Source organism: Mustela lutreola, chromosome 3 (assembly GCF_030435805.1).
Source record: "Mustela lutreola isolate mMusLut2 chromosome 3, mMusLut2.pri, whole genome shotgun sequence".
NCBI classification, from domain to species: domain Eukaryota; kingdom Metazoa; phylum Chordata; class Mammalia; order Carnivora; family Mustelidae; genus Mustela; species Mustela lutreola.
Window position 1 is genome coordinate 121350819 of NC_081292.1, and position 26773 is coordinate 121377591.

The 26773-nt window shown below is 35.0% G+C and overlaps 1 protein-coding gene across 1 annotated transcript in view; it reads right to left on the minus strand.

The window, feature by feature from the left end:
• The window catches only part of LRP1B (LDL receptor related protein 1B), a 2000743-nt gene that overhangs the window by 559640 nt on the left and 1414330 nt on the right, over positions 1-26773 (minus strand). The window contains exon 33 of the mRNA XM_059166755.1: positions 4044-4188. Coding sequence (XP_059022738.1) covers positions 4044-4188 — 145 coding nt within the window. The remainder of the gene's footprint in view (positions 1-4043; positions 4189-26773) is intronic.

A 26773-nucleotide genomic window follows, 5' to 3' on the forward strand; every position in this document is an offset into this window, starting at 1 on the left:
ATATAAATGTATCAGATCAGCCCTTTATATACCTTAAACTTATGTAATTTTATATGTCAATTAGATCTCAAAGAATAAATTTTAAAATAAATAATTAGAAACAGTTTTTTAAAAAGCAAATGACAAAGCATGAGAAGATTCAGGGCTACAGAAAAGCAAGTGAAATTGGTTTGTCATGAATGCTGTCAGACTGGCAATATTTTAATATCACAGAAACTAGGAAATATTGTATTATGATTTTTATTATGATATTTCATTTCAACTCTATAGTTACTTTCTTTTCAAGAATATTTTATCCAAATGTGTCAAATAAATAGCTGTTAATTTTACTACTAACTCAATGTGAAAATTATGCCATTAAAAGAAAGGAGGTATATACATATTTAAATAATTTATAAAGCAAGGAAATAAATTTTGCTAATCCTAGGAACATAATTCTCCCAAAATATATTTAAAACACACCCGTAAGAGTCATCTAATTAATTGGCATATTAATTCAACTTATTCCTGTGTAGCAGCAATGACAAATATTAGTCAGGTAATCACAGGTAGGCATTCTATAAAGATGTTCCATTGAATTTACTAGGCCCAATGTGCTAATTAAAGCCGGTAGTGTGATGTTAAGAAATTTACAGTCTTATCCAGCAAGTTCATTAAATATCCCATTTTTACAACATTTTTATTATTCGAGGACATGCAGTACCGTTTACTGGATGTTCAAGCTCTAATACGAAGTGCAGTAAATCCAGTGAGAATTACAAAGCGTGATGAAAGGTATATATCAATAGTGCTCTATGGAAAATTCAAAATACCAATGCAGCTCATTATTTCTCATCTCCTGAATTCAAAATAGTCTGATGGGATTTAATTGTTCAATTGAAGCTGTAGTGAGTTCTGTCACTTTTGAAGTGTGAAATACGCTCAACTTGGGAGATTTCTCATCTGGAGATCTACCATACTCTCTGCTCATTTCCTATAGTTACCAGTTCGGTCAATGCCAGACTCCATCCTATACAAGGCCACATGCTAGGACTAGGGTTGCCCTGTGAAATTATTACTTTTATCTCCTATATAAACTAATGAAGGTGAATTGACTTATTCCCTTTCCTCAAGCTGACTTATATACTAAGATAAAATTTCAGATCTCTGATTATTTTAATGAAAGTTATATTTTCAGATTTATAATAATCTATACTGACCTTATACATATTATAGTTTATAGAAAACACATAAACATATATTACTGCAATGCCAAGCTATGGAAATTTGCATTTTGATATTGATTTATATAAAAACTGAAAAGCTGAGAAGAGATTGAGAAGAAATGTTTTAAGAAGAGAGCATGGAGAAACATCAAATGGAAAGAAGGGGAAATGAAGAAATTGAAGTCAATAAAAAAATAGATTCAGGAAGAGAATGAAATCACAAAAGAAAAATAGGGTTCTATAACCTTGGTGATATTTAAATATATGTTAAAAACATAAGAAAAGGAACTTCTGGAACTGCATTTTTAAATATAATTGCAGTAATAGCAGTATATTGTACCATACTTATTTTTGACAAATAATATAATTAGCCTATATTAACAATTATGTTGTACAATATACATTTCATGTATCACTTTTTTAGTCTCTACTAGTGAAGAAGAGAAAAAGAAAAAAAAAGATGAAATGAGTCACTATTTGCAATAAGTATCTTTGCCTAACAAACAATGAATTGATGTAGGAAAAAATATTAGAATGGTTTTAAAGACAGTAATTTAGGTAGTGATTATCTGGTACATTTGAAATACCAGCTTGGATTAATATTCTGCAATGAGACTGATGTTCAAACTTCATGCCCCAATTCCCCAGTGGAGGTAGAGAGTCCACTTGACTAACGAGAAGTCTCAGCTCTCTAGTGATCTACGTCAAAAGTGATAAATGAAGTAGCTAATTGTACTTTGAAATCAAAGAGGTAGTAATGTTAACACCTTAAATAATTCCAAATTGCTCATATTTCATACTAATGAAGCTTTTAAGGTACCTGCCATGATTCTGTTAATGTGATTCTCTCTAATACAGATGCTTTCATCAGCACATTCTTTTAGTAAAAATAGTATTTGCACTGAATTTTAAGCTTAGTCATATTATATAATTAATTCCCAAGTATTACAGGTCCTCGTCAAGTTAGGAATACTTTCACAACATGTAAAATACTCAAATCTACCTGTAGGATTAAACATTTACAAGATGAGGAAAATTTTGTTAGCTTGAGTAAAAAAGTGAGCCAAACATAATACAAGAAAGTTTTCCTCCAATAAACTTTTTGGTGTTGTATCTGGGAAAACACTATAAATTATATTAATTTACAATTTCAAGCAAACCATGTGCTTTTTTCATATTTTGAAAAAGAAGGAATAAATTTTTCAATGTCCTGTTTGGAAACAATATATCTCTCCCTCTGCTGTATTTTCTAATGTGTTTTCAGATATAATAATCACATTAAGTACAGACTATGAACTAAAGTTTACTACAGTACTATAAGCTTTTATACTTTGCAAATATATTCTATTAAAATCCACAAAAAATGTCATGGTATTTTATTTATTGAGTACCAATGTTTTATTCTCAATGATATAATCTATTCCCTATGGCTTGAATGCCAGAAAAATTATTTCGATTACAGATTTGCTAGTCAAAATGCTCCTGTTCATTATTATATATATATATTTTTTAAATGTCAGAGGGGCACCTAGTTGGCTCACAGTCTGGTAAGCCCAGACTCTGGATTTTGGGTCAGGTAATGATCTCAGGGTTGTGAGATCTGGTTTCGTGTAGGCTCCCCACTAGGGGTGGAGCCGCCGTGAGATCCTCTCTCTCTCTCTGTCCCCCATCTCCCTCTCTAAAAAATAAATAAATAAGACTTTAAAAATTATTATTGTTATTTTTTTAAATCAGAGAGCGAATACAGATTTTTGCATAAAGTACAGGTATTAGTGTCTTCTAAACCATGAAAGAAGCCCAGTAATCACTTAATTATTTGTTTGTTTGTTAAAGCAATTATTTTCTTTCTTTTTTTTTTTTTTTCCATGAAATTTCAGGAATGATTTCATACTAGAATTTGACCCATGCTCTGTCCAGGGAAGGCAACCATGAATCTGGTCTTCCTTTTATGTCTGGATGTGCAGGTATGGCTCCCAATTGGTATTGCCAATAAATTCTGTCAATTGATGTTTGTTACCTATCTTCAGAATTAGTGATCCTCTTGGTTCACTAATTATGTCTCTACTGTTCTCTGCTTTGGTCTATATGCCCAGATCCTTCAGATGAAAATTCCTTTACATTTTCTTGAATGTTTTTCCTAAGAAGAAAAGTATGTGAAGCTAAGGATTTCCATAGCAGAGACTAAAGTAAGAAAGTAAAATACAGAAAAATATTTTTTCTAAGAAAAGAGTTCTGCTAATGTCATGGGTCATGAAGCAAAAACTAAGAAAGGACTAGCAGGTGTGGGGCTGTCCTGGCTGGCATCTCTAAAGTAATTGCCAATTTGGGCAATGTGACAAGTCCACCTATGTAAACCATCTGTTCATTCTCTCACTCCATTTCACTGCACACCATTTGGACAAGCAAAAACAAAAAAGCAAAATGCTTAGAGCCAAACAATGCAGTGCTTTTGGATGCAAAATTCTTACGTTGACATAGTCCATTTGAAGTCCCCTCATTCATTCAGTTTTGGGGCTTAATTATACACTGTCTGTTTCTGGCTGGGATTTATTTTTCTCATTCTTACATTTTTAAATCAAGAACTAGATAAGACCTCTTTGAAGACCTGACAAATTAAGATTCCTTGGGAGCTCTTTGCTAACGTTTTGAAAACTCATTATATACCTTATGTTAAGGGCATTTCTTCTGCAGTAATAAGGAGCATTTGCTCCTTATTTATTTATATTTTTTAAACTAGAAGCAAAATACAAACCTTTCACTTGTTGAATTGAAAAAATAATATGAAAAGAAGAGAACATTATATATTCAAAAAGTGGCACAAATTCATTACAGTGTGACTTGCCTTGCTGTGCTTCTTTATCATACACTTTCATATGAACAACCCCAGAAGTCTTATTTCGCAGGACAGTGGGGTTTCTTCCATCTCTTTTGCTGCAGGTTCCCAGCTGAGCTAAGTTTTGGTCTGCCCACCACAGTTTCTTATCTGTAAAAGTGAAAAGATTTCTTCTATGAAAAAGATATTCATCTTATTAAATAATAGTAAACAGCTATTAAAGTATAATACTTTTTGATTTCTTTTGTTATATTCCCAAATTCTGTTTCTAAGGGAAACAATGAAATCACTCTCACTCTTTTAAAAATACAAACCACAGTAATATATTATTGTTTAAATTTTCCTCCCTCCTCCCCAATTAGAGGCTCTTGCCTTAACTTTTCTTTTTCTTAAGAGAAAATTTCATACACCATTTAAATAAAAGCATATTTGAATTAATATAGAATTCAGATTATATTATTTACATACTTAAACATGATCACAGTAGTACTGTATTATATCTGTAAGTGAACAGCAAAATCCAACCAAATATCCAAGCAAAACTTATAAAAAAAAAAAGACTATACTCTTAGTTTGCAATATGGAAACTTTTAATAATTAGTACTCCCTACTACTGAATTCCTCATAGTAACATCTTTTATTTTTTTGCATGGCTCATGCCCCTCTCTTCAAAATTTTAATAATGTAAACTGCTCAGTGTGTGTGTTGAGTGCATGTATTGAATATTTTTTGTGGAGTGCATGTATTGGATATTTCTCTTAGAAGAGACACTGCAATGTGCCACAGATTTAAAAAAAAAAAAAAAAAAGAGTCTTGACCTTAAGGAAGCTAGCATGCTGATGAAAATGATACATTTATTATTATTTTATTTCAAATTATTATACCAAAACTAGAAAGAATCTATTAACATTCTCATTTTATAGATGAAACATCTAAGATTCATAGAGATTAACTATCTTAATCAAATTTATATATTTGGTCTTCCTATCTCCATAATTTGGTTCTTTCTAAGACTCCATACTGAACACATAAATTTTTAGAAAGGCAATAATTTTAAGAAAGGCAATAATTCAAAATAAAGTTCATAATTATAAAGGTTTTGAACAATTTAGACTTTTCTTGAAAAAGCTAATTACTCACAATTGGGACCACCTCAATTTCTACCTAGAAGTTAAAGGTTATTTAATTGTATGAACAAAACAAAATAATCTTTTCTTTCACCATACATTTATTCTTATTCAAATTCTACTATATTTAGACTGAACCAAAGCCTAGTTTCAGATATTGCAAGGAGAGTAATACAGACATCAACAATGATAATCCCTTACCGAATTTGATTTTGTACAATGCACAATTATAAACACTACAGATTACTTCATTTAATCTTCACAACAATGTTATTAGGTAACTACTACTATTATTAAACCATTTTGCCGAAAAACACTGAGACAAAATGAGGTTAAATAGTTTTCTCTAGGTCATACGATAAATAGGAGCCTCAAATTATAGAACAAACCCCAGTTTTAGAGCCCATGGTATTAAATTAACTCTAATGTCCTCTTTCATTGATAGATGTTTAGTTTTCTCTCTCTTACATAGATATATATATATATTATAATATATATATCTATATATATACTCACTAATCTAAGTGCATATGATTAGTGAGTAGCCCACTCATGTAGGTTTTGGTTTACACTCCTGAATTGACATAAGACCAGAAAAATTTCCTGTGAAGAAAATGAGTAAAGACTTTTTACTGTAGGGGTGCCTGGGTGGCTCAGTTGTTAAGCGTCTGCCTTCTGCTCAGGTCATGATCCCAGGATCCTGGGATCAAGCCCCATATTGGGATCCCTGCTCAGCAGGAAGCTTGCTTCTCCCTCTCCCACTCTCCCTGCTTGTATTCCCTCTTTGACTGTGTTTTTCTCTATCAGATAAATAAATAAAATCTTTTTAAAAAAAGACTTTTACTGTAGAGACTTTATTAAAAGTTGTACCGTATAGTAAATTAGACTGGATACATGTGTGTTCCCTTTCAATTCTTACAATATGTCACTGTGATAGAAATACAGAAACACAAAGCAGAAAAACCCATGTATAAACTCATAAAATAAACAACAGAGTTGGGGCATATGAGTAATGCATAAAAGATGGTATATAAGTGGAAATGGGAAAATGGGCAAATAGGCTAAGTTGCAACCTGGATCATGATTTTTTTCTCACTCTCAATTTTCATTCATTCATCACTCAATTTTATTATACTCCAATTAAAAATAAAAATAAGATAAAATAAAATCTGATTTTTAATCCCTCTCCATAGAACTCGGGATGACCTTGATTTCAGCTTGTAAATAATACAATGGGAGTGTTAATAAAAGCTAAAAGTAGGATAATCAAGTGAAGATATTTTTATATGTAATATCACCTACTATCACCATCTCCCCAAACCCTTGCACTGAGTTTACAGAGGTTTAGTAACTGATAGAAGTCTCAATTAAATATATAACCATAGCTCTTTTTAAAAATGCTCAGCAAAGAGGTTTGGAATATGAAGTTTGATGCCCTGAATAATGTTCTCTTCATTTTAGCATTGGGGGACCCAAAATCTGATCCCTAGCTCTCCAAAAAAGCAAAATCTGCAAGCACAGTGTCCAATTCTATGCAGAGCTCCCAATGAGAAATCCCCTCCCCAAAAAGATATGGAAAAAAAATATTTTTATTTTCATGAAGGAGGAGGAAACCCATGATAGACACCCAGCTCTATTTTGTTAGACATTATGAGAAATCAAGAATCTCCAGTTCAATGAAAAAAGCCAGTAGAGTAAAAAATAAACACTTAGACAGACATAAAGACACATAACCATAATTAAAAAAAAATCTTAAAAAATTATCAAAGGTATTCAAATCATGTCTTGTTCTAGAAAAATTAAAGATGCTGAAACAAGGAACAATGAAAGACAAACTCTTAGGACATTAAAAAATACATGGTTGAGAAAATCTTCCATAATACAGAGGAAAAGGCAAATAGATAACATGGTAAAAAAGGAAGGACAAGTTGATTCTTAGTCTTAAACATCACATAGCCAGCATCACAAATCTGACAAGGAATCACTGGATTCTCCACTGCTATGCATTTACAGGAAAAAAAAAAAAAATCAGCCAGTTTTACATAAGGGTGTCATTAACTGAACAGTAAAAGCATTAATTTTATTAAATCTTGATCCTTCAGCACATGTCTTTTTAATATTCTGTGTGGCAAAATGGGAAGTGTGCATAAAGCATTCTGCACTACACTAAAGTATAATTGTCTGGAAGAAATATATTTATGAGATTGCTTAAGCTGCAAGAAAAATTAGCTTTTTTCTCTAAGTTTTTATTTATATTCCAATCAGTTAACATACAGTGCAGTATTAGTTTCAGGTGTAGAATTGAATGATTCATCATTTACATACAATACGCAGTACTCATTACTACATGGGCCCTCTTTAAAACTCATCACCAATTAACCCATCCTTCCACATACCTCCCCTCCAGTAACCTCTCTGTTCTCTATAGTTAAGAGTCTGTTTCCTGATTTACCTCTCTCTTTTCCTTGTCTTTTCCCCCTCTTTTCTTTCTTTCTTTTTTTTTTTTTTTTGAAAATTAGCTAGTTTTTTTCATAGACTACCATTTTTTTTTTAAAGATTTTACTTATTTATTTGACACACAGAGAGAAAGCTTGCACAAGCAGAGGGAGCAGCAGACAGAGGGAGAAGGAGAAAGCAGGCTTTCCACTGAGCAGGGAGCCTGGTGCGGGAATCGATGCTAGGACCCCAGGATCATGACCTGAGCCAAAGGCAGCCGCTTAACCAACTGAGCCACTCAGATGTCCCCATAGAATACCGTTCTTTACTTGAAAGAACAACTGACAGACAATCTATGCCTATTCATACGTATGTGTTTGGCAGATATTTCTCAAAAATGAATGAAATGGAGAAGAGGGTTGAAGGACTGACAATATCCAACTTCAGAAATTACTAAAAAGTTACAGTAAGTAAGACAATGTGGTACTGGTAGAAGAATAGACAAACAGATCAATGGAACAGAATAGACAGTCCAGAAATATACCCCTATAAATATAGTCATCTGGTTTTTGGCAAAGGAGCAAAGGCAATGCAATGGAGCAAAGACAGTCTCTTAAAGAAATGGTGCTGGAACGGGTGGGTGTCCACATACAAAAGAGTGAATCTAGATACAGACCTTATACCCTTCACAAAAATTAACTCAAAATGGAACATGAATCTAAATGTAAAGTGTAAAATTATGAGAGTCTCAAAAGATAACAGGAGAAACCTAGATGATGCCTTTTCAGTTTCAACATCAGAGACATAACCCATGAAATAAATAATTGATAAGGTAGACTTATTAAAATTAGAACTTCTTTGCAAAAGAAAATATCAGTACTTAGAAGACAAGCCACAGACGGACAGAATACTTACAAATGTACATCTGATAAAGGACCATTCTCAAAAATATACAAAGAACTCATAAAATTCAACAATAATAAAATGAATCACCCAATTTTTAAAAATGGGCCAAAGACATTGACACTTCATCATAGAAGATATGCAGATGGAAAATATGCATATGAAAAGATGCTCTGCGTCATATGTCATAAGAGAAATGCAAAGTAACATAACAATTAGATACAACTAGACACCTATTAAAATGGCTAAAAATCACTGACAACACGAGTGAGAATGTGAACCATAAGAACTCTCATTCAATGCTGATAAGCATGTAAAATGGTACACCTATTTTGGAAGAATATTTGGTGGTTTCTTACAAAATTGAAAATACTCTTACTGTATGATCAGCAATCTACTCTTTGGTATTTAAGGAGTTAGAGACTTATGTCTACATACACACACACACACAAAACACGGATTTTTTGTAAAAGAAAAGCCTATCCTTATCCATGAGAAGGTAGTCAATCTATGTCAGACTTTATGTTGTTTACCCCAAAGTCACTGTCTTCCCTGTCAACACTGCTGAAGAAGAATAATTTCCACAGGCAACATTCAAAATGCCAAGCACAGTCTTTTGCAGCCTTCTGGTCAATAGAGGTGGCCATATAACTTTATCTAGATTACAGTTTCAGGGCAGGAGGAGCTTCTAGGAGTAACACAAAGCCATGCCTTGTCTATATAAAAAAAGTCTCTGAGGATAACCAGCTGATGGGGCAGTAGAGAGGTGCCAAATAAATGGGAGAAAAGGCAAAACAGATAAAACCATATCCTTGAGAACCATGATCAAAGAAACTTGTGCCCAGGAAAGACTATGACTAATCAGATATCAGTCTTCTCAGTAGTGACCAGAATGAAGCTAGAATCACAGATAAATCAGAAAAACTATTCTAGGTTGTTGCAGTCCTCTACAAACATACTATTCATCAATCCTAATTCTTGCTCAAGATTCTTCAAATTTCCTGATTATATACTGCCTCAAATTTAAAATCCCTTACCAGGTTTTTAAATCATGACATAATCTGAATTGATTCCACCTACTAAGATGTCTTTCTATCTTCTCTCTAGGACATGCTACATCCATGCCTACCACCCCACAATATTAATTTATTCATTCATTTTTCAACTAATATTGAGCATTTATTATATTTATAAAGTACTATGTAGATAGCAGGAAAACAAAAGACAATGTCTGCTTTTATAGACACTATGTTCTGGTGATGGAGAAAGATACATAAACAGGAAAGAAACAACTTTAATTCCTACAAATCAAGAGCAAAAAATAAATAGATAAATTGATTGAAAATAAGCAAAGGACTTGAATAAACATTTTTCTAAAGAAAACATGTAAATGGCCCACATGTATATGAGGAGATGCTCAACATAACCGATAATCAAGGAAATGCAAATCAAAACCATAATGAAATATCACTTCACACTTGTGAAGTTGGCTATAATTAAAAAAAAAAGATAGCAATGCTAGCAAGGTTATAGAGAAACTGGAACACTTGCACACACACTGCTGCAGGAAATATAAAATGGCAGAGCCACTATAGAAATAGTATGGAGGTTCCTCAAAAAATTAAAAATAGAACTATTTCATGACCTAGCAATCCCACATATCTGAGTATATATTCAAAGAACCTGACATCAGTATATCAAAGAGATATTAACACCCCAATGTTAATTGCAGCATAATTCATTAGAGCAAAGATACAGATACAAACTAAATGTCTACTGAAAGATGAATTGTTAAAGAAAATGTGGTATATACATACAATTCAGCCTTGATAACAGCCTTGATAAAAAAGGAAATATTCTGGTAGAGAACGTTGATAATGGGGAGGCTATCAATGTAAGGATATAGGTGGTACATAGGAAATCTCAGTATTTTCTTCTTAATTTTGCTCTAAAACTGCTCTAACAAAATTAAATCTTTAAAAAGAAAAAAGATTTTGCCATATACAGCAACATGGATGAACCTTGAGGACATCACACTACATAAAATTAGCCGGTCATAGAAGGACAAATACCTCATGATTCCACTTATTTGAGGCATTTAAGCTAATCAAACTCACAAACAGAACAGAATGGTGCTGTCAGGGGATGGGGAGAAAAGGAAATGGGGAGTTGCCCTTCAACAAGTATAAAGTTTCAGTTACATAAAAGGTGAAAATTCTAGAGATCTGCTGTACAACATTGTGCCAATAGTTAATAGTATTGTACTGAACACTTAAAAATCTGTGAGGAGGATGGACCTCAGGTTAAGTATTCTTACCATAATTTTAAAAAATTAAGAAATAAAATAACTAAAAACTTCTATTAGTGCTGTGAAGAAAATAGGCACAGTTTCATTTTTTACTTATGTCTGTTTTTCCCCATTTTCATCTGCCCATAATTCCACTATCGTCACCCTTCACTGCCCAAGTAGAACCTCACCCTGAGGGAAGTATTTCAGACTAGGATATCCCACATTGACTCTTCCTTCTCACTGATGCTAAACTGTTTACAGATAGAATCACATGGTTTTATATTTAATTATTGCTTTTCCCTTTTTTTCACTTGGACTAATTTTGACTCTTTATCCGGAGATGAAAACTCTTGAGAACAAGGATCCTGTCTTGTACATCTTTATATTCTCCACAGTGCCTTGCATGATGTAGAAGTTTCCTAAATACATGCAAAATGATTATGGAAATAAATATACCTAAAAATGTCTCCTATAACAAGTCATAACTCAGAAAACATTTAAATAAAGCTGTCTCTTCCATTCCTTGTTGATATTATCTTTTTTAAAATATCACTTTTTAAATATACTTTTCAAGGATCTCTCTCACACAAAGGACTTTGGTTTTTACTATGTACTTAGAATCACATGTATTTCTCTCACTTTTTCTTTCTCACATTGTTATTGATTTGAATCTACTAGAAACTTCAGAAAGTACCAAAATGCAAACACTGCTTGCTTAACTTGATGTCAGTTATTATGAATATCTCTACTCCACCATTATGGATTAAATTGTGTCTCCCAAAATTCATATATTGAAGTATTCACTTCCAGGACTTCAGAATGTAACGGTTTTTAAGAAATAGGGAATTTAAAGAGGTAATTAAGTTGACTAATATAATACTGTATGTTAATTATATCAGTATCCAAAAAGGAGAGACAAAGAGAGAGGGAGAAAGAGAGAGAAATTAGGACAGAGATATCCATACACAGAGAAGACTCAGGGAGGAGAAGACATCCATCTTTAAGTCATAGAGACAGTCCTCAGAAGATATTAAGCATGCTGACATGTTAATCTAAAGACTTCAAACTTAAGAATAATGAGAAAGGAAATTTCTGTTAAGCCACCCCGTCTGTAAGACTTTGTTATGTGCCCTTAGGAAATGAATACATTTACTAATAGATGCATTAAAGGAACTTATGTAATATAAGAATTAACATAAATAACAAATATAAATTGATTCTGCAATAAAGTCTCTAAAAATCTTCATTCAAGAGAAAGAGAGAGAAAGGAGGAGAGGAGAGACAAGGGAAATAATCGTACCCAAGTGTGCTAAGTTTCAGGGCCTTGCTAAGCTCTGATCATAAGCAAATACGGCTGTCTCATTTAATCATCATAAATGAGAAGTGATGTGTTAATACACCTGTTGTTAAAGATGAGCAAACAGAAGTTCAGAAGTTGACCTTCTCCAAGGTCACACAGCAGAAGCATGGCGGGAACTCTCAGTTGGTATCCACCGAATTTCAGTGCTCTTGCCACTACATAGCACTGATCATAAAATGATATACTCACTAGACCTAATAACACTACACCTAGCAATGCAAAATTACTTGACAAATGTAAATTAAAGTTTGGCCCCAAATTAAAAACAGTTGAAATATATATTTTAGTTATTACATTTTATTTATTTATTTGTTTGTTTGTTTGTTTTTGAGAGGCAGGCAGAGAGAGAGGGAGAAGCCCGATGCAGGGCTCGATCCCAGGACCCGGAGATCATGACCTGAGCCGAAGGCAGGCGCTTAACCCACTGAGCCACGCAGTTATTACATTTTAAAATTATAATTATGAAGTTTTAAAGTTTTAATAAAACCTGACTTCTTAAAATGTATTATCAAAATTGATAGTTTATTTTTAAATATTCAGAATATGTACTTTATGGAACTATACCAGAACTACTGAGATCCATATTTAAAAATGTATTCCTTCAAAAACTAGCCTTTTATATTTAAAATATAAAATACAACATTATGTCCAGTTCCATCTGAGTTAAAGATAAAGGACAATTAATTTTTGTATAAGTATGTCCTGAAAAATACCTCTACAAAAAATATTCACTTACATGAAATTCAAGTTTAACTGGGTATTATGTATTTTATCTGGCAATTCTATTATCTTTACTCTCTTCTGAAACCCCCAAATTTATAAGAAAACAATGAAAAAGATATAAGCCTATAAAGACAAGGAAGTCTTTATAATGGAAAAAAAGACCGAGGCTATAAAAATTGTAGTAGATTAAAAGCAGATTGTAATTGGTGACTGACTCTACAGATAAAGAGAAAATCTCCATCAGTAAAGGGAGGACACCAGATGCAAGCTACTCTGTTCTCCAGAACTTCAGAATGGGTGAGAAACTGGGAACCATCAGGCCTCCAAAGACAGGGAGTGAGATGCCATTGAAAGAAAGATGATTGGTTTCGTCTGTCTCTGAAGGCATTAGAACTGTATGTACACAGCCAAGAGAGTGATGCTCTCTAAGCCTGGTCAAAGAGTTAGAGAAATACCTTCTGGAGAGGAGAGGATGACTGGGGACCCTGAAAATAATACACAACAGAGTGTCTGGATACTATAAATAAATACAGAGATTAAGTGATAATCTACATTAGTGGTTCTCAAATTAAAGAATAAAACAGAATCATCTGGACCCCCATCCAGTCATCAGAGTACAAACCAGGCAGTCATCTCTTGGACCCTCACTCCTCCATGGTCTTACCCAAGTGTCAGCCAGTCTGAGTAAACCTGCTTAATTCTTCACCCTTATTATCTCAGGAATGTTTTATTTCCTCTCCATTTCCAATGCAACTGCTGAGCTCAAGGGCTCAGCACCTGTCATTCTCTCATTGCTAAGGAAACACTAGCATGATCTTTCCAAAATGCAAATCTAAGCATATCACTCCTGATGCTTGAAACTCTCCAATGGCTTTCCCCTGCCAACCCTCTAAGCAGAGCACAAAGGCCATCATGATTTGATGCCTGGTGAATTTTCCATCACCAGATCTATCACTGCCCCAGTGCTCCATGTTCCAGGAATACTGAATTGTAATCAACTTCAGTTATTCCAGGATAGATTAACCACGTTTCAGCAGAAACATGTATAGAAATCATCAAAAGGCAGTTTATTTGTAAAGAAAAATAATTAAAACTACTGTGAATATGAGAAATACCTACAAATCAAGAAGAGTCTCTCATTTCCAATTATATAGGAACCATTACATTTTTACATTGTATCTACTGCAAATCAGAAACGCCCCTCCACCTGGACAAGCAGAGGTGGATATGTTTGCTTACAGCAGCAGTCTGTTAGCTGCTCCTCTGTGCAGGAGCAGCTCTCTATCGTTTGTCTGAAACCTGTGTAAAAATTCTGATCCTTATGGCTGTAATGGAACTAGATGTCTCTTTGCTTTGCTAATACTTGGTTTTTGGTTTTTTTTTTTTTTTTTTTTTTTTTTTTCTTAAAAAGAGAATTTGGAGAAGGACAGTGAAGGCTGGATGGAGAGCACTGCAGAATACGGCCCAAAATTCTGTGTTGAAGCCTTTGTGACCTTGAACTGACAGTCATGGCCCTAAACTCTCCATTCATTGTTATATTGAGAGCATTGCCTCATCGAGAGCTGAGGGGGCAGTCTGAGGTTATAGGGAGAAAAACTTGAGAATGGCAGGTAATTTAATTTCCAAGTTGATGGCTTCACTGTGTTGCCAGTGAACTAGTATTCCTGCAATGATGGAGAGAATGACAGTGAGAGGGAGGAATTAGCTGACAAAGACAAAGGAGCTCCAAATACCTGCTTGCTTGGGTGTTTAGAAAATTAAAAAAAGTAGAGTTTATTCAATTAAATTGATGTTACCTAAGATAGTTTTCATTAAAAACAGGGAGTGGAGACAGAGCAGGAGGAGACTCAAATAACAGAGCAGACTATTGGAACATTTTAATTGCATACATTTATATTAAATATTCATCCTATATCACAGATGTGTTTAATTGTGCTTGAACTATGTTCTACCTGTATCCTCCTTCCATTTTCTATTATCCTAGTTAACAGGTTAATATATTGTTGACAGTATATATAATTCTCCAAGATGATGCTTCCCAACACCTCTGTACATTTTTTGCATTTGCCCTCAGTTTACTTCCTTACCTCCACTACTGTAACCACCTCGACTCTCATTATCTGAATAATGGACACATTTTCAGACGCAGTTAAAGTGATACCTCTGTTTGGAAGCTTTGCCATCAACAGGGAAAGTGGATCACCAAATTCTTTTCGTTCTATGATTTGTGTATAATGATATTAAAACTTTCATAATCCCATAACCCTTTTTTTAATTTACATGTATGTCTCCTTATTTAAAACATAAGATTCTTCAGGGAAGGAATTATGTCTTATTAACTCTTATCCTCCATACTTATGCCAATGCCATTCACACGGAGGGTTTTCAAGGCTGTAGGAGGTAAGAGAATGTGATTTGGAGTCATACATACCTGCTTTGATGCCTGCCAGTGATATTTACTCTCTGGGTGATCCTTAGAAACTTACTTGGACCCTTAATATTTGTCTCCTCCTGTATAAAATGGGAAAAATCCTACCCACTCACATGATACAAGAAGTACTAGCTAAGTGATTTGAATGGTAAAGATAATAATCAGTACCTTACTGAATAAACAAATGAATGAGTCAAAAGAAAATCAAAATATACGTGAAATTACTGATTCTATTACATAAACAATTAAGAAAAATGTTTCTACTAATTATCAGCACTAATGTGTGAGGAGTTACTTTTTCAAACTGATGGATGGATTTGCATTGTATTTCTACGCTTTTATTCTACTTCTCTTGCAGCTAATGAAAGACAGCATCATGTGCTACCCCTTTGTCATAGGGATTATTTTGACCTGATTATTTTGAGAAAAAGCAGACATAGGAGGAGCTCTGAAAACAGTATAAGTTACCCTTTTATAAGGGACATTTATGTTAGAAGGGAGGCCTGTACCATGAAGAGAGCTAATACCAGAGATCATTTGTTTATTGGAGAAACTTTATGTTTCAGAGGGCAACCTTTGCTTACCAAGCATTCCCCCTTCTCACTTTCCCATTAGTTGCCTTCTCCCCTTTGAATGGTCTTGGTCTGAAGTCCCATACCCTTGTCCCTTTCTTTAGCTAAGGATGAGAATAAGCCTCAATTATCTGTCTGCATTTCCAGTCTCCTATATTTTGGGGGCTTCTGTATAAACATACAGATTATTTTTTTCTCCTGCTAATCTCCCCTTTATTACAGGAATCTCTTAGTCAAGAATCCATGAGAGTAAATGGAAAATTATTTTTTCTTCTCTATAGTAGTCATAATCATTAGCATGGACGTTGGTTGAAATTAGTAGTGTAATTCTTGACAGTAAAAAAGAATTATGCTATTTGCCTATGGTGATCACTCTAGAGGCGATCATCAAGTCCAAGTTGTATGCAAGATGACCTATTAGGGTAGAAAAAATAAAACATTAGAATTTCCGTTTGTAGTTGTAATTGTAAACAAGTGAGATTATTAGTGTTCAAAGAAAACAACTTCTTGGGGGCGGAGTCAAGATGGCGGAGAAGTAGCAGGCTGAGACTACTTCAGCTAGCCGGAAATCAGCTAGAGAGCTTATCTAAAGATTGCAAACACCTGAAAATCCATCGGCAGGTCGAAGAGAAGAAGAACAGCAATTCTGGAAACAGAAAAACAACCACTTTCTGAAAGGTAGGACCGGCGGAGAAGTGAATCCAAAGCGACGGGAAGATAGACCCCGGGGGGAGGGGCCGGCTCCCAGCAAGCGGCGGAGCAACGGAGCACAAAATCAGGACTTTTAAAAGTCTGTTCCGCTGAGGGACATCGCTCCAGAGGCTAAACGGGGCGAAGACCACGCGGGGTCAGCGTGGCCTCAGGTCCCGCAGGGTCACAGAAGGATCGGGGGTGTCTGAGTGTCACAGAGCTTGCGGGTATTGGAACGGGAAAGCCGGCTACAGAGACAGAGCCGACAGTAAGCTCACAGCTCGGTGTTACCTTGAACTGGTCGCAGGCTCAGTGAGCTCAGAGCACGGCCGGAGATCAGGCAGATGGGAGTAACTGGGTGTTGTTCTCTGAGGGTGCACTGAGGAGTGCGGCCCTGGGCTCTCGGCTCCTCCAGGCCGGAGACCAGGAGGCCGCCATTTGTATTCCCGTCCTCCGGAACTCTACGGAAAGCGCTCAGGGAACAAAAGCTCCTGAAAGCAAACCCGAGCAGATTACTCACCCCGGCCCCTGCTAAGGGCGGTGTAATTCCGCCTGGGGCAAAGACACTTGAGAATCACTACAACAGGCCCCTTCCCCAGAATATCAACAAGAAATCCAGCTGAGACCAAGTTCACCTACCAAGGAGTGCGGTTTCAATACCAAGGAGAGCAGCAGAATTCCAGAGGAGGAGAAAGCAAAGCACGGAACTCATGGGTTTTTCCGTGTGATTTTTTTTAGTCTTGCAGCTAATTTGATTTTTTTCTTTTTCATTTTTTGTTTTTTTTTCTCGCCTTCTGGTAAATTTTTTTTTTAACTTTTACCTTTTTCTTTTTTAACATTTTTTAACTAGTTTATCCAATATATATATTTTTCTTTTTTATATTTTTCTTATTTGTTTTCTTTTTTTTAATTCTTTTCTTTTCTTTTTTTTTTTCTTTTTTCTTTTTATTTCTTTCTTCCTTTTTGAACCTCTTTTTATCCCCTTTCTACCCCCTCACGATTTGGGATCTCTTCTAATTTGGTTAAAGCATATTTTCCTGGGGCTGTTGCCACCCTTTTAGTATTTTACTTGCTCCTTCATATACTCTTATATGGACAAAATGACAAGACGGAAAAATTCAACACAAAAAAATGTACAAGAGGCAGTACCAAAGGATAGGGACCTAATCAATACAGACATTGGTAATATGTCAGATCTAGAGTTCAGAATGACAATTCTCAAGGTTCTAGCCGGGCTCAAAAAAGGCATGGAAGATATTAGAGAAACCCTCTCGAGAGATATAAAAGCCCTTTCTGGAGAAATAAAAGAACTAAAATCTAACCAAGTTGAAATCAAAAAAGCTATTAATGAGGTACAATCAAAAATGGAGGCTCTAACTGCTAGGATAAATGAGGCAGAAGAAAGAATTAGTGATATAGAAGACCAAATGTCAGAGAATAAAGAAGCTGAGCAAAAGAGGGACAAACAGCTACTGGAACACGAGGGGAGATTTCGAGAGATAAGTGACACCATAAGACGAAACAACATTAGAATAATTGGGATTCCAGAAGAAGAAGAAAGAGAGAGGGGAGCAGAAGGTATACTGGAGAGAATTATTGGGGAGAATTTCCCCAATATGGCAAAGGGAACGAGCATCAAAATTCAGGAGGTTCAGAGAACGCCCCTCAAAATCAATAAGAATAGGCCCACACGCCGTCAACTAATAGTACAATTTACAAGTCTCAGTGACAAAGAAAAAATCCTGAAAACAGCCCAGGAAAAGAAGTCTGTAACATACAATGGTAAAAATATTAGATTGGCAACTGACTTATCCACAGAGACCTGGAAGGCCAGAAAGAGCTGGCATGATATTTTCAGAGCACTAAATGAGAAAAACATGCAGCCAAGAATACTATATCCAGCTAGGCTATCATTGAAAATAGAAGGAGAGATTAAAAGCTTCCAGGACAAACAACAACTGAAAGAATTTGCAAATACCAAACCAGCTCTACAGGAAATATTGAAAGGGGTCCTCTAAGCAAAGAGAGAGCCTACAAGTGGTAGATCAGAAAGGAACAGAGACCATATACAGTAACAGTCACCTTACAGGCAATACAATGGCACTAAATTCATATCTCTCAATAGTTACCCTGAATGTGAATGGGCTAAATGCCCCTGTCAAAAGACACAGGGTATCAGAATGGATAAAAAAACAAAACCCATCTATATGTTGCCTCCAAGAAACTCATTTTAAGCCCGAAGACACCTCCAGATTTAAAGTGAGGGGGTGGAAAAGAATTTACCATGCTAATGGACATCAGAAGAAAGCAGGAGTGGCAATCCTTATATCAGATCAATTAGATTTTAAACCAAAGACTATAATAAGAGATGAGGAAGGACACTATATCATACTCAAAGGTTCTGTCCAGCAAGAAGATTTAACAATTTTAAATATCTATGCCCCCAACGTGGGAGCAGCCAACTATATAAACCAATTCATAACAAAATCAAAGAAACACATCAACAATAATACAATAATAGTAGGGGACTTTAACACTACCCTCACTGAAATGGACAGATCATCCAAGCAAAAGATCAGCAAGGAAATAAAGGCCTTAAAAGACACACTGGACCAGATGGACATCACAGATATATTCAGAACATTTCATCCCAAAGCAACAGAATACACATTCTTCTCTAGTGCACATGGAACATTCTCCAGAATAGATCACATCCTCGGTCCTAAATCAGGACTCAACCGGTATCAAAAGATTGGGATCATTCCCTACATATTTTCAGACCACAATGCTCTAAAGCTAGAACTCAACCACAAAAGGAAGTTTGGAAAGAACCCAAATACATGGAGACTAAACAGCATCCTTCTAAAGAATGAATGGGTCAACCGGGAAATTAAAGAAGAATTGAAAAAATTCATGGAAACAAATGATAATGAAAATACAACGGTTCAAAATCTGTGGGACACAACAAAGGCAGTCCTGAGAGGAAAATATATAGCGGTACAAGCCTTTCTCAAGAAACAAGAAAGGTCTCAGGTACACAACCTGCCCTACACCTAAAGGAGTGGAGAAAGAACAAGAAAGAAACCCTAAGCCAAGCAGGAGAAGAGAAATCATAAAGATCAGAGCAGAAATCAATGAAATAGAAACCAAAAAGACAATAGAGCAAATCAACGAAACTAGGAGCTGGTTCTTTGAAAGAATTAATAAAATTGATAAACCCCTGGCCCGACTTATCAAACAGAAAAGAGAAAGGACCCAAATAAATAAAATCATGAATGAAAGAGGAGCGATCACAACTAACACCAAAGAAATACAAGCTATTATAAGAACATACTATGAGCAACTATACGCCAACAAATTTGACAATCTGGAAGAAATGGATGCATTCCTAGAAACATATAAACTACCACAACTGAACCAGGAAGAAGTAGAAAGCCTGAACAAACCCATAACCAGTAAGGAGATTGAAACAATCATTAAAAATCTCCAAACAAACAAAAGCCCAGGGCCAGATGGCTTCCCGGGGGAATTCTACCAAACATTTAAAGAAGACCCCTGGGGATAATTCCTATTCTCCTGAAACTGTTCCAAAAAATAGAAATGGAAGGAAAACTTCCAAACTCATTTTATGGGGCCAGCATCACCTTGATCCCAAAACCAGACAAGGATCCCATTAAAAAAGAGAGCTATAGACCAATATCCTTGATGAACACAGATGCGAAAATACTCAACAAAATACTAGCCAATAGGATTCAAAAGTACATTAAAAGGATTATTCACCACGAACAAGTGGGATTTATTACAGGGCTGCAAGGTTGGTTCAACATCCGCAAATCAGTCAATGTGATACAACACATCAATAAAAGAAAGAACAAGAACTATATGATACTCTCAAAAGATGCTGAAAAAGCATTTGACAACGTTCAGCATCCCTTCCTGATCAAAACTCTTCAAAGTGTAGGGATAGAGGGCGCATACCTCAATATCATCAAAGCCATCTATGAAAAACCAACCGCAAATATCATTCTCAATGGAGAAAAAATGAAAGCTTTTCCGCTAAGGTCAGGAACACGGCAGGGATGTCCATTATCACCACTGCTATTCAACATAGTACTAGAGGTCCTAGCCACAGCAATCAGACAACAAAAGGAAATTAAAGGCATCCAAATCAGCAAAGAAGAAGTCAAATTATCACTCTTTGCAGATGATATGATACTATATGTGGAAAACCCAAAAGACTCCACTCCAAAACTGCTAGAACTTATACAGGAATTCAGTAAAGTGTCAGGATATAAAATCAATGCACAGAAATCAGTTGCATTTCTCTACACCAACAGCAAGACAGAAGAAAGAGAAATTAAGGAGTCCATCCCATTACAATTGCACCCAAAACCATAAGATACCTAGGAATAAACCTAACCAAAGAGGCACAGAATCTATATACAGAAAACTATAAAGTACTCATGAAAGAAATTGAGGAAGACACAAAGAAATGGAAAAATGTTCCATGCTCCTGGATTGGAAGAATAAATATTGTGAAAATGTCTATGCTACCTAAAGCAATCTACACATTTAATGCAATTCCTATCAAAGTACCATCCATCTTTTTCAAAGAAATGGAACAAACAATTCTAAAATTTATATGGAACCAGAAAAGACCTCGAATAGCCAAGGGGATATTGAAAAGGAAAGCCAACGTTGGTGGCATCACAATTCCGGACTTCAAGCTCTATTACAAAGCTGTCATCATCAAGACAGCATGGTACTGGCACAAAAACAGACACATAGATCAATGGAACAGAATAGAGAGCCCAGAAATAGACCCTCAACTCTACAGTCAACTAATCTTTGACAAAGCAGGGAAGAATGTCCAATGGAAAAAAGACAGCCTCTTGAATAAATGGTGCTGAGAAAATTGGACAGCCACGTGCAGAAAAATGAAATTGGACCATTTCCTTACACCACACACAAAAATAGACTCAAAATGGATGAAGGACCTCAATGTGAGAAAGGAATCCATCAAAATCCTTGAGGAGAACACAGGCAGCAACCTCTTCGACCTCAGCCACAGCAACATCTTCCTAGGAACAATGCCAAAGGCAAGGGAAGCAAGGGCAAAAATGAACTATTGGGATTTCATCAAGATCAAAAGCTTTTGCACAGCAAAGGAAACAGTTAACAAAATCAAAAAACAACTGACAGAATGAGAGAAGATATTTGCAAACGACATATCAGATCAAGGACTAGTGTCCAGAATCTATAAAGAACTTAGCAAACTCAACACCCAAAGAACAAATAATCCAATCAAGAAATGTGCAGAAGACATGAACAGACATTTCTGCAAAGAAGACATCCAGATGGCCAACAGACACATGATAAAGTGCTCCATATCACTCTGCATCTGGGAAATACACATCAAAACCACAATGAGGTATCACCTCACACCAGTTAGAATGGCTAAAATAAACAAGTCAGGAAATGACAGATGCTGGCGAGGATGCGGAGAAAGGGGAACCCTCCTACACTGTTGGTGGGAATGCAAGCTGGTGCAGCCACTCTGGAAAACAGTATGGAGGTTCCTCAAAATGTTGAAAATAGAACTGCCCCATGACCCAGCAATTGCACTATTGGGTATTTACCCTAAGGATACAAACGTAGTGATCCAAAGGGGCACGTGCACCCGAATGTTTATAGCAGCAATGTCCACAATAGCCAAACTATGGAAAGAACCTAGATGTCCATCAACAGATGAATGGATCAAGAAGATGTGGTATATATACACAATGGAATACTATGCAGCCATCAAAAGAAATGAAATCTTGCCATTTTCGACAACATGGATGGAACTAGAGCGTATCATGCTTAGTGATATAAGTCAAGCAGAGAAAGACATCTATCATATGATCTCCCTGATATGAGGAAGTGGTGATGCAACATGGGGGCTTAAGTGGGTAGGAGAAGAATAAATGAATCAAGATGGGATTGGGAGGGAGACAAACCATAAGTGACTCTTAATCTCACAATAGAAACTGAGGGTTGCTGGGGGGAGGGGGTTTGGGAGAAGGGGGTGGGATTATGGACATTGGGGAGGGTATGTGCTTTGGTGAGTGCTGTGAAGTGTGTAAACCTGGTGATTCACAGACCTGTACTCCTGGGGATAAAAATATATGTTTATGAAAAATAAAATATTAAAAAAAAAGAAAACAACTTCTTTGTTTGATATTTACTTATACATTGTTTAAGTGAAGGGTTTAAGAGAATAATTTTCCCCCTGTTAAGGGCTCTCTTGCTTAAGAAAGTTCTAAAGTAGGTTAAGTTAGGTGATGGCTTTCCTCTTTCTGACTGAATTATGTGCTCCTAAAATTATATATTGAATCCTTAACCACCAAAGTGACTTCATTTGAAGACAAGGTTTTTAAAGAAGTAACTAAGGATCATGAGGTCATAAGGGTGGGTCCTAACCCAATAGGAGTGATTTCAGGTTAAGAAGAGACACCAGCGCCGTGAGCACAGAGTAAAGATGACAAGAGGACTTGATGTGAAGGCAGTCATCTGCAAGTCAAGAGGGCCTGAGGAGAAACAGAACCTATTGAATCCTTCATCTTAGAAGTCTAGCTTCTAGACTTGTGAGAAAATCAATTTTATTGTTTAATCTACTCAGTCTATAGTGTTTCATTTTGGCAAATTTAGCTAATACACTACCCCATATCTACTAGTTTTTGTTTGTTTAATTTTATTTATTTATTTATTTGTCTGTTTGTTTGTTTATTTCATTTATTTATTTATTTTTACTTGGTAAAAGCTTGCTGGGGAAGTTATTAAAATGAGTCTGAGACATTTCGAAGGGCTAGGCTGAGAAGCACAACTGAGAGAAAATTCAGCCTGAATTGAAAACAGATCTGAACCTCACTTCTAAAATACATTCTGTTACCTACATCCAAATCCTTTCTAAGACCTCCATTTCTCTCACTTCTTCTGGTACCACAATGCTTCGAGCTATCAGTCTCTCACCTGAACTCCTATAACAACAACCTTCTGAAGTTTTCCAAGTTTCCAAAATTTCTATTTTTGCCCCTCCCACAGCCCAGTCATCTGGGCTTCACATACTGTCACATACTGTCAAGTAATATTTTAAAAACACATCCAGATATAAAACTCCTGATAGCCCTTCAAATGGCTATTAGAATAAACTCCTTATTCTTTACCGTATTGGGTACTTTCCTCAGGATCTTTCCCTGTAATCGTCCTCTCCTCTGGAAGGAAGCTCCTATCACTCTAACCATGTTAATCACAACATGACAAGCACTTTTGCCCTTAAGGCTTTGTATTTGTTATCTTCTCTGCCCAGAAAGTTCTTCCTTGGAAATTTTCACAAGGCTAAGATCTTTCTTGCCAGTGTAAGTTCAAATAGCACCTCTTTGGCAAAAACTTCCCAGAAACTGTATTCTGTTTTCCAAACAGAGATAACCAGAATGAAACTCTCTGTTACTGGTAATCAAACACCATATAAAACAGTGTCCAGGAAGAATTAATCTCAGTAGACCTTGTCCTAAATATATCTTCATTATTATATGCAGGTCTTAGTTTTCAGTTTTGGGAAGAAGTCTGAAAGATGGGAAGGCTTAGAAGATAACAATCATGATTTAGAAGGGTCTGAGAACCATGCTACTCTGAATGAAATAAAACAAACAAAAAGAAACAAAATACAAAAAACAAAACAAAACAAAAAAACCATTAGGTGTCTTACCAGATAGCTCAAGTAAGGAGAGAGAGCAGGGAAAAATAGCACTACTGCTTTCATCAACTGACAAAAATGATTATGAGAGCAAAAGAAAATGAATGATAAACCCTTAAAAATTTTTAAACAATCTGACCCAGAAATGTTACCTCAAAAACTGTACCTTAAGCTCAGCAAATGATTACCTATTAGGATAGTCGTTATAATATCTATAATTTAAAAAAGAATATTGAAACTTTATCATTTATATATAGGTGATTATTTAAATAAAATATCATACAAGTATATAGTGGAATATCATATAAACATTAAAGTGACATTGTTGAAACCTTTACTGATCTAGAAAGTAATGTTGAAGACAAATTAAAAGTGAAATGAAGTTTATATATAATTTAAAAAGTATATATGTCATAAATTTAATGCAAGCTTTAAACCTCAGTGTTATATCAAAAATTCTTGCTATTTTGGAAATGTTGCTATTTTTATCCATTTTAAAATAATTTACTGTTTTAGCATTCATATTATGTAATTTCAATTTCAATTAATTTAAGTCACCTTTCTAGTGTGCTTCTTGAGCAATTTTTTTTCCTTTGGATATATGAGACTTAACTAGCATTTTATCTTGGCTTAAATACACAGTGTATAATAAGGTTCCAGTATTATAAAAATTGTTAAATGGCTGTTCTAAATTGGATAATTTGCTGCTCTCTCCTTATTATTAAACTATGAATTTTGTTGTTGCAATTACTACCTAATTCTTGATACTGCCAAATAATTAATATGATAAAATTTACTAATCTAGAAATATATGTGGGGGTATATAAATAAGCTACTGGGGAAAAGGTTAAAAAATAGTCAGAAATGATCTTTGGTGATCCCATTTGATATGTTCTTGCCTTTCCCAAATAACTTAATGTATCTATTCACTTGAAAATAAAAACATGTAAAACCTCTACAATGTAGCACTAGTCAGGAGAAAAGGAGCTTGTATATCATCATATAGCAAAATATGTCATTGCAACTCAATACTTCCAACTGAGTTGAATGAGAAATGTACCAGCTGGAGCATACTCTTGAATCAGAAAAGAAAAATAAAATTGTTTATAAAGTGAGAATCATTCTACAATCCTTTACTTTATATTTCATTAAATCATGAATGTCATATTTTAAATATAAACTATAAAATAAAGAAGAATTCATGTGCCTTCTAAAGGAAATCCAGAATGAGCATCCTTATATGATCACTACATTGTGCCCTCCTTTTTATACAAAGAAATCCACTAGATAAGGACTCTATGTTTGACAGAGATCACAATATAATGTTCCTGAAAAAAGAATATAACTCCAAATTAGCTAATAATACATTTCTCATTACATCTAGGATTTTTAAAAAATGGTCACTTACTGATACAAATTTTTAGGAGGAAAGATAATCTGGAATGTGATCTTTGTCACTCTATACCAAGTAATCTCCAACTTGGACTAGATTTCTCACAACCAAAATTCCCTACAACAAATCTGGATGGCACAAGTATCTGAAGAAACACACACACACACACACACACACACACACACACACACACATAACACACATAACACACATGAATACTTGGATGTAATTTGTATGGAAGTGATTTGGAGGTATTCAAAAAAAGAAAAACATGTTTCAAGGGGAGAGGGTCATTAAGATAATAGAACATGGTTAAATAATTTTGAAATTTTACTGATGGTATAGTTATGCCTGCATGCTATAACTATAAAGTTTTTATGTATTTTGTTCATCCATATAAATATAAGAAATACTCCAGCTTAAGAGATTTTCAATATGTTTGCCACCATTAAAGGCAATCTTGTTGATGACAAGGTCAAATCACTGTTTAAAAAAAAGAAAAAAAGAAAAATGTTTTTCTTTTCAATTGAATTAATGGTAATCCTTACCATGCCACTTGTACTCTTTTTGTATTTGCTATTCCACAAACTGAAGAGTCCTCTTGTAAAGTTTTCTGGGTCACCTACCTGTCCTTCTAAATCTTGTCACATCTTTTAGGCAAAGCTCTTACCTCCCTTCTAGGATTACAGTCCTTTTTCCTCCTACACATAATCTCATTTGGAGTCAATTCAGAGCAAAATAATCTTATCACTGGCCTTTTGAGTACTGTCTATCTTTGATACATCTACATTATAAGCTATATAGAACAATTTTACATACAATTTAAAAACCTAAAAGCATCATATTTTTAAAGGGTACAGCTGATTTATTTTCTTTCATTTTTTTCTCCTATAAAACACAGGATATTCCTTGAATGGTTATGTTTAAATATGGAGCAGTATTAATTAGAATTAAATTGATGAGGACATTTATTTCCACTTTGTAATGCTTAATATTCTCTCTACATTATATGAGATTGTGCTGATGCTGATTATGGAAAGGGGAAAAAAAGAAATATAAATGTACTGATGCCCAG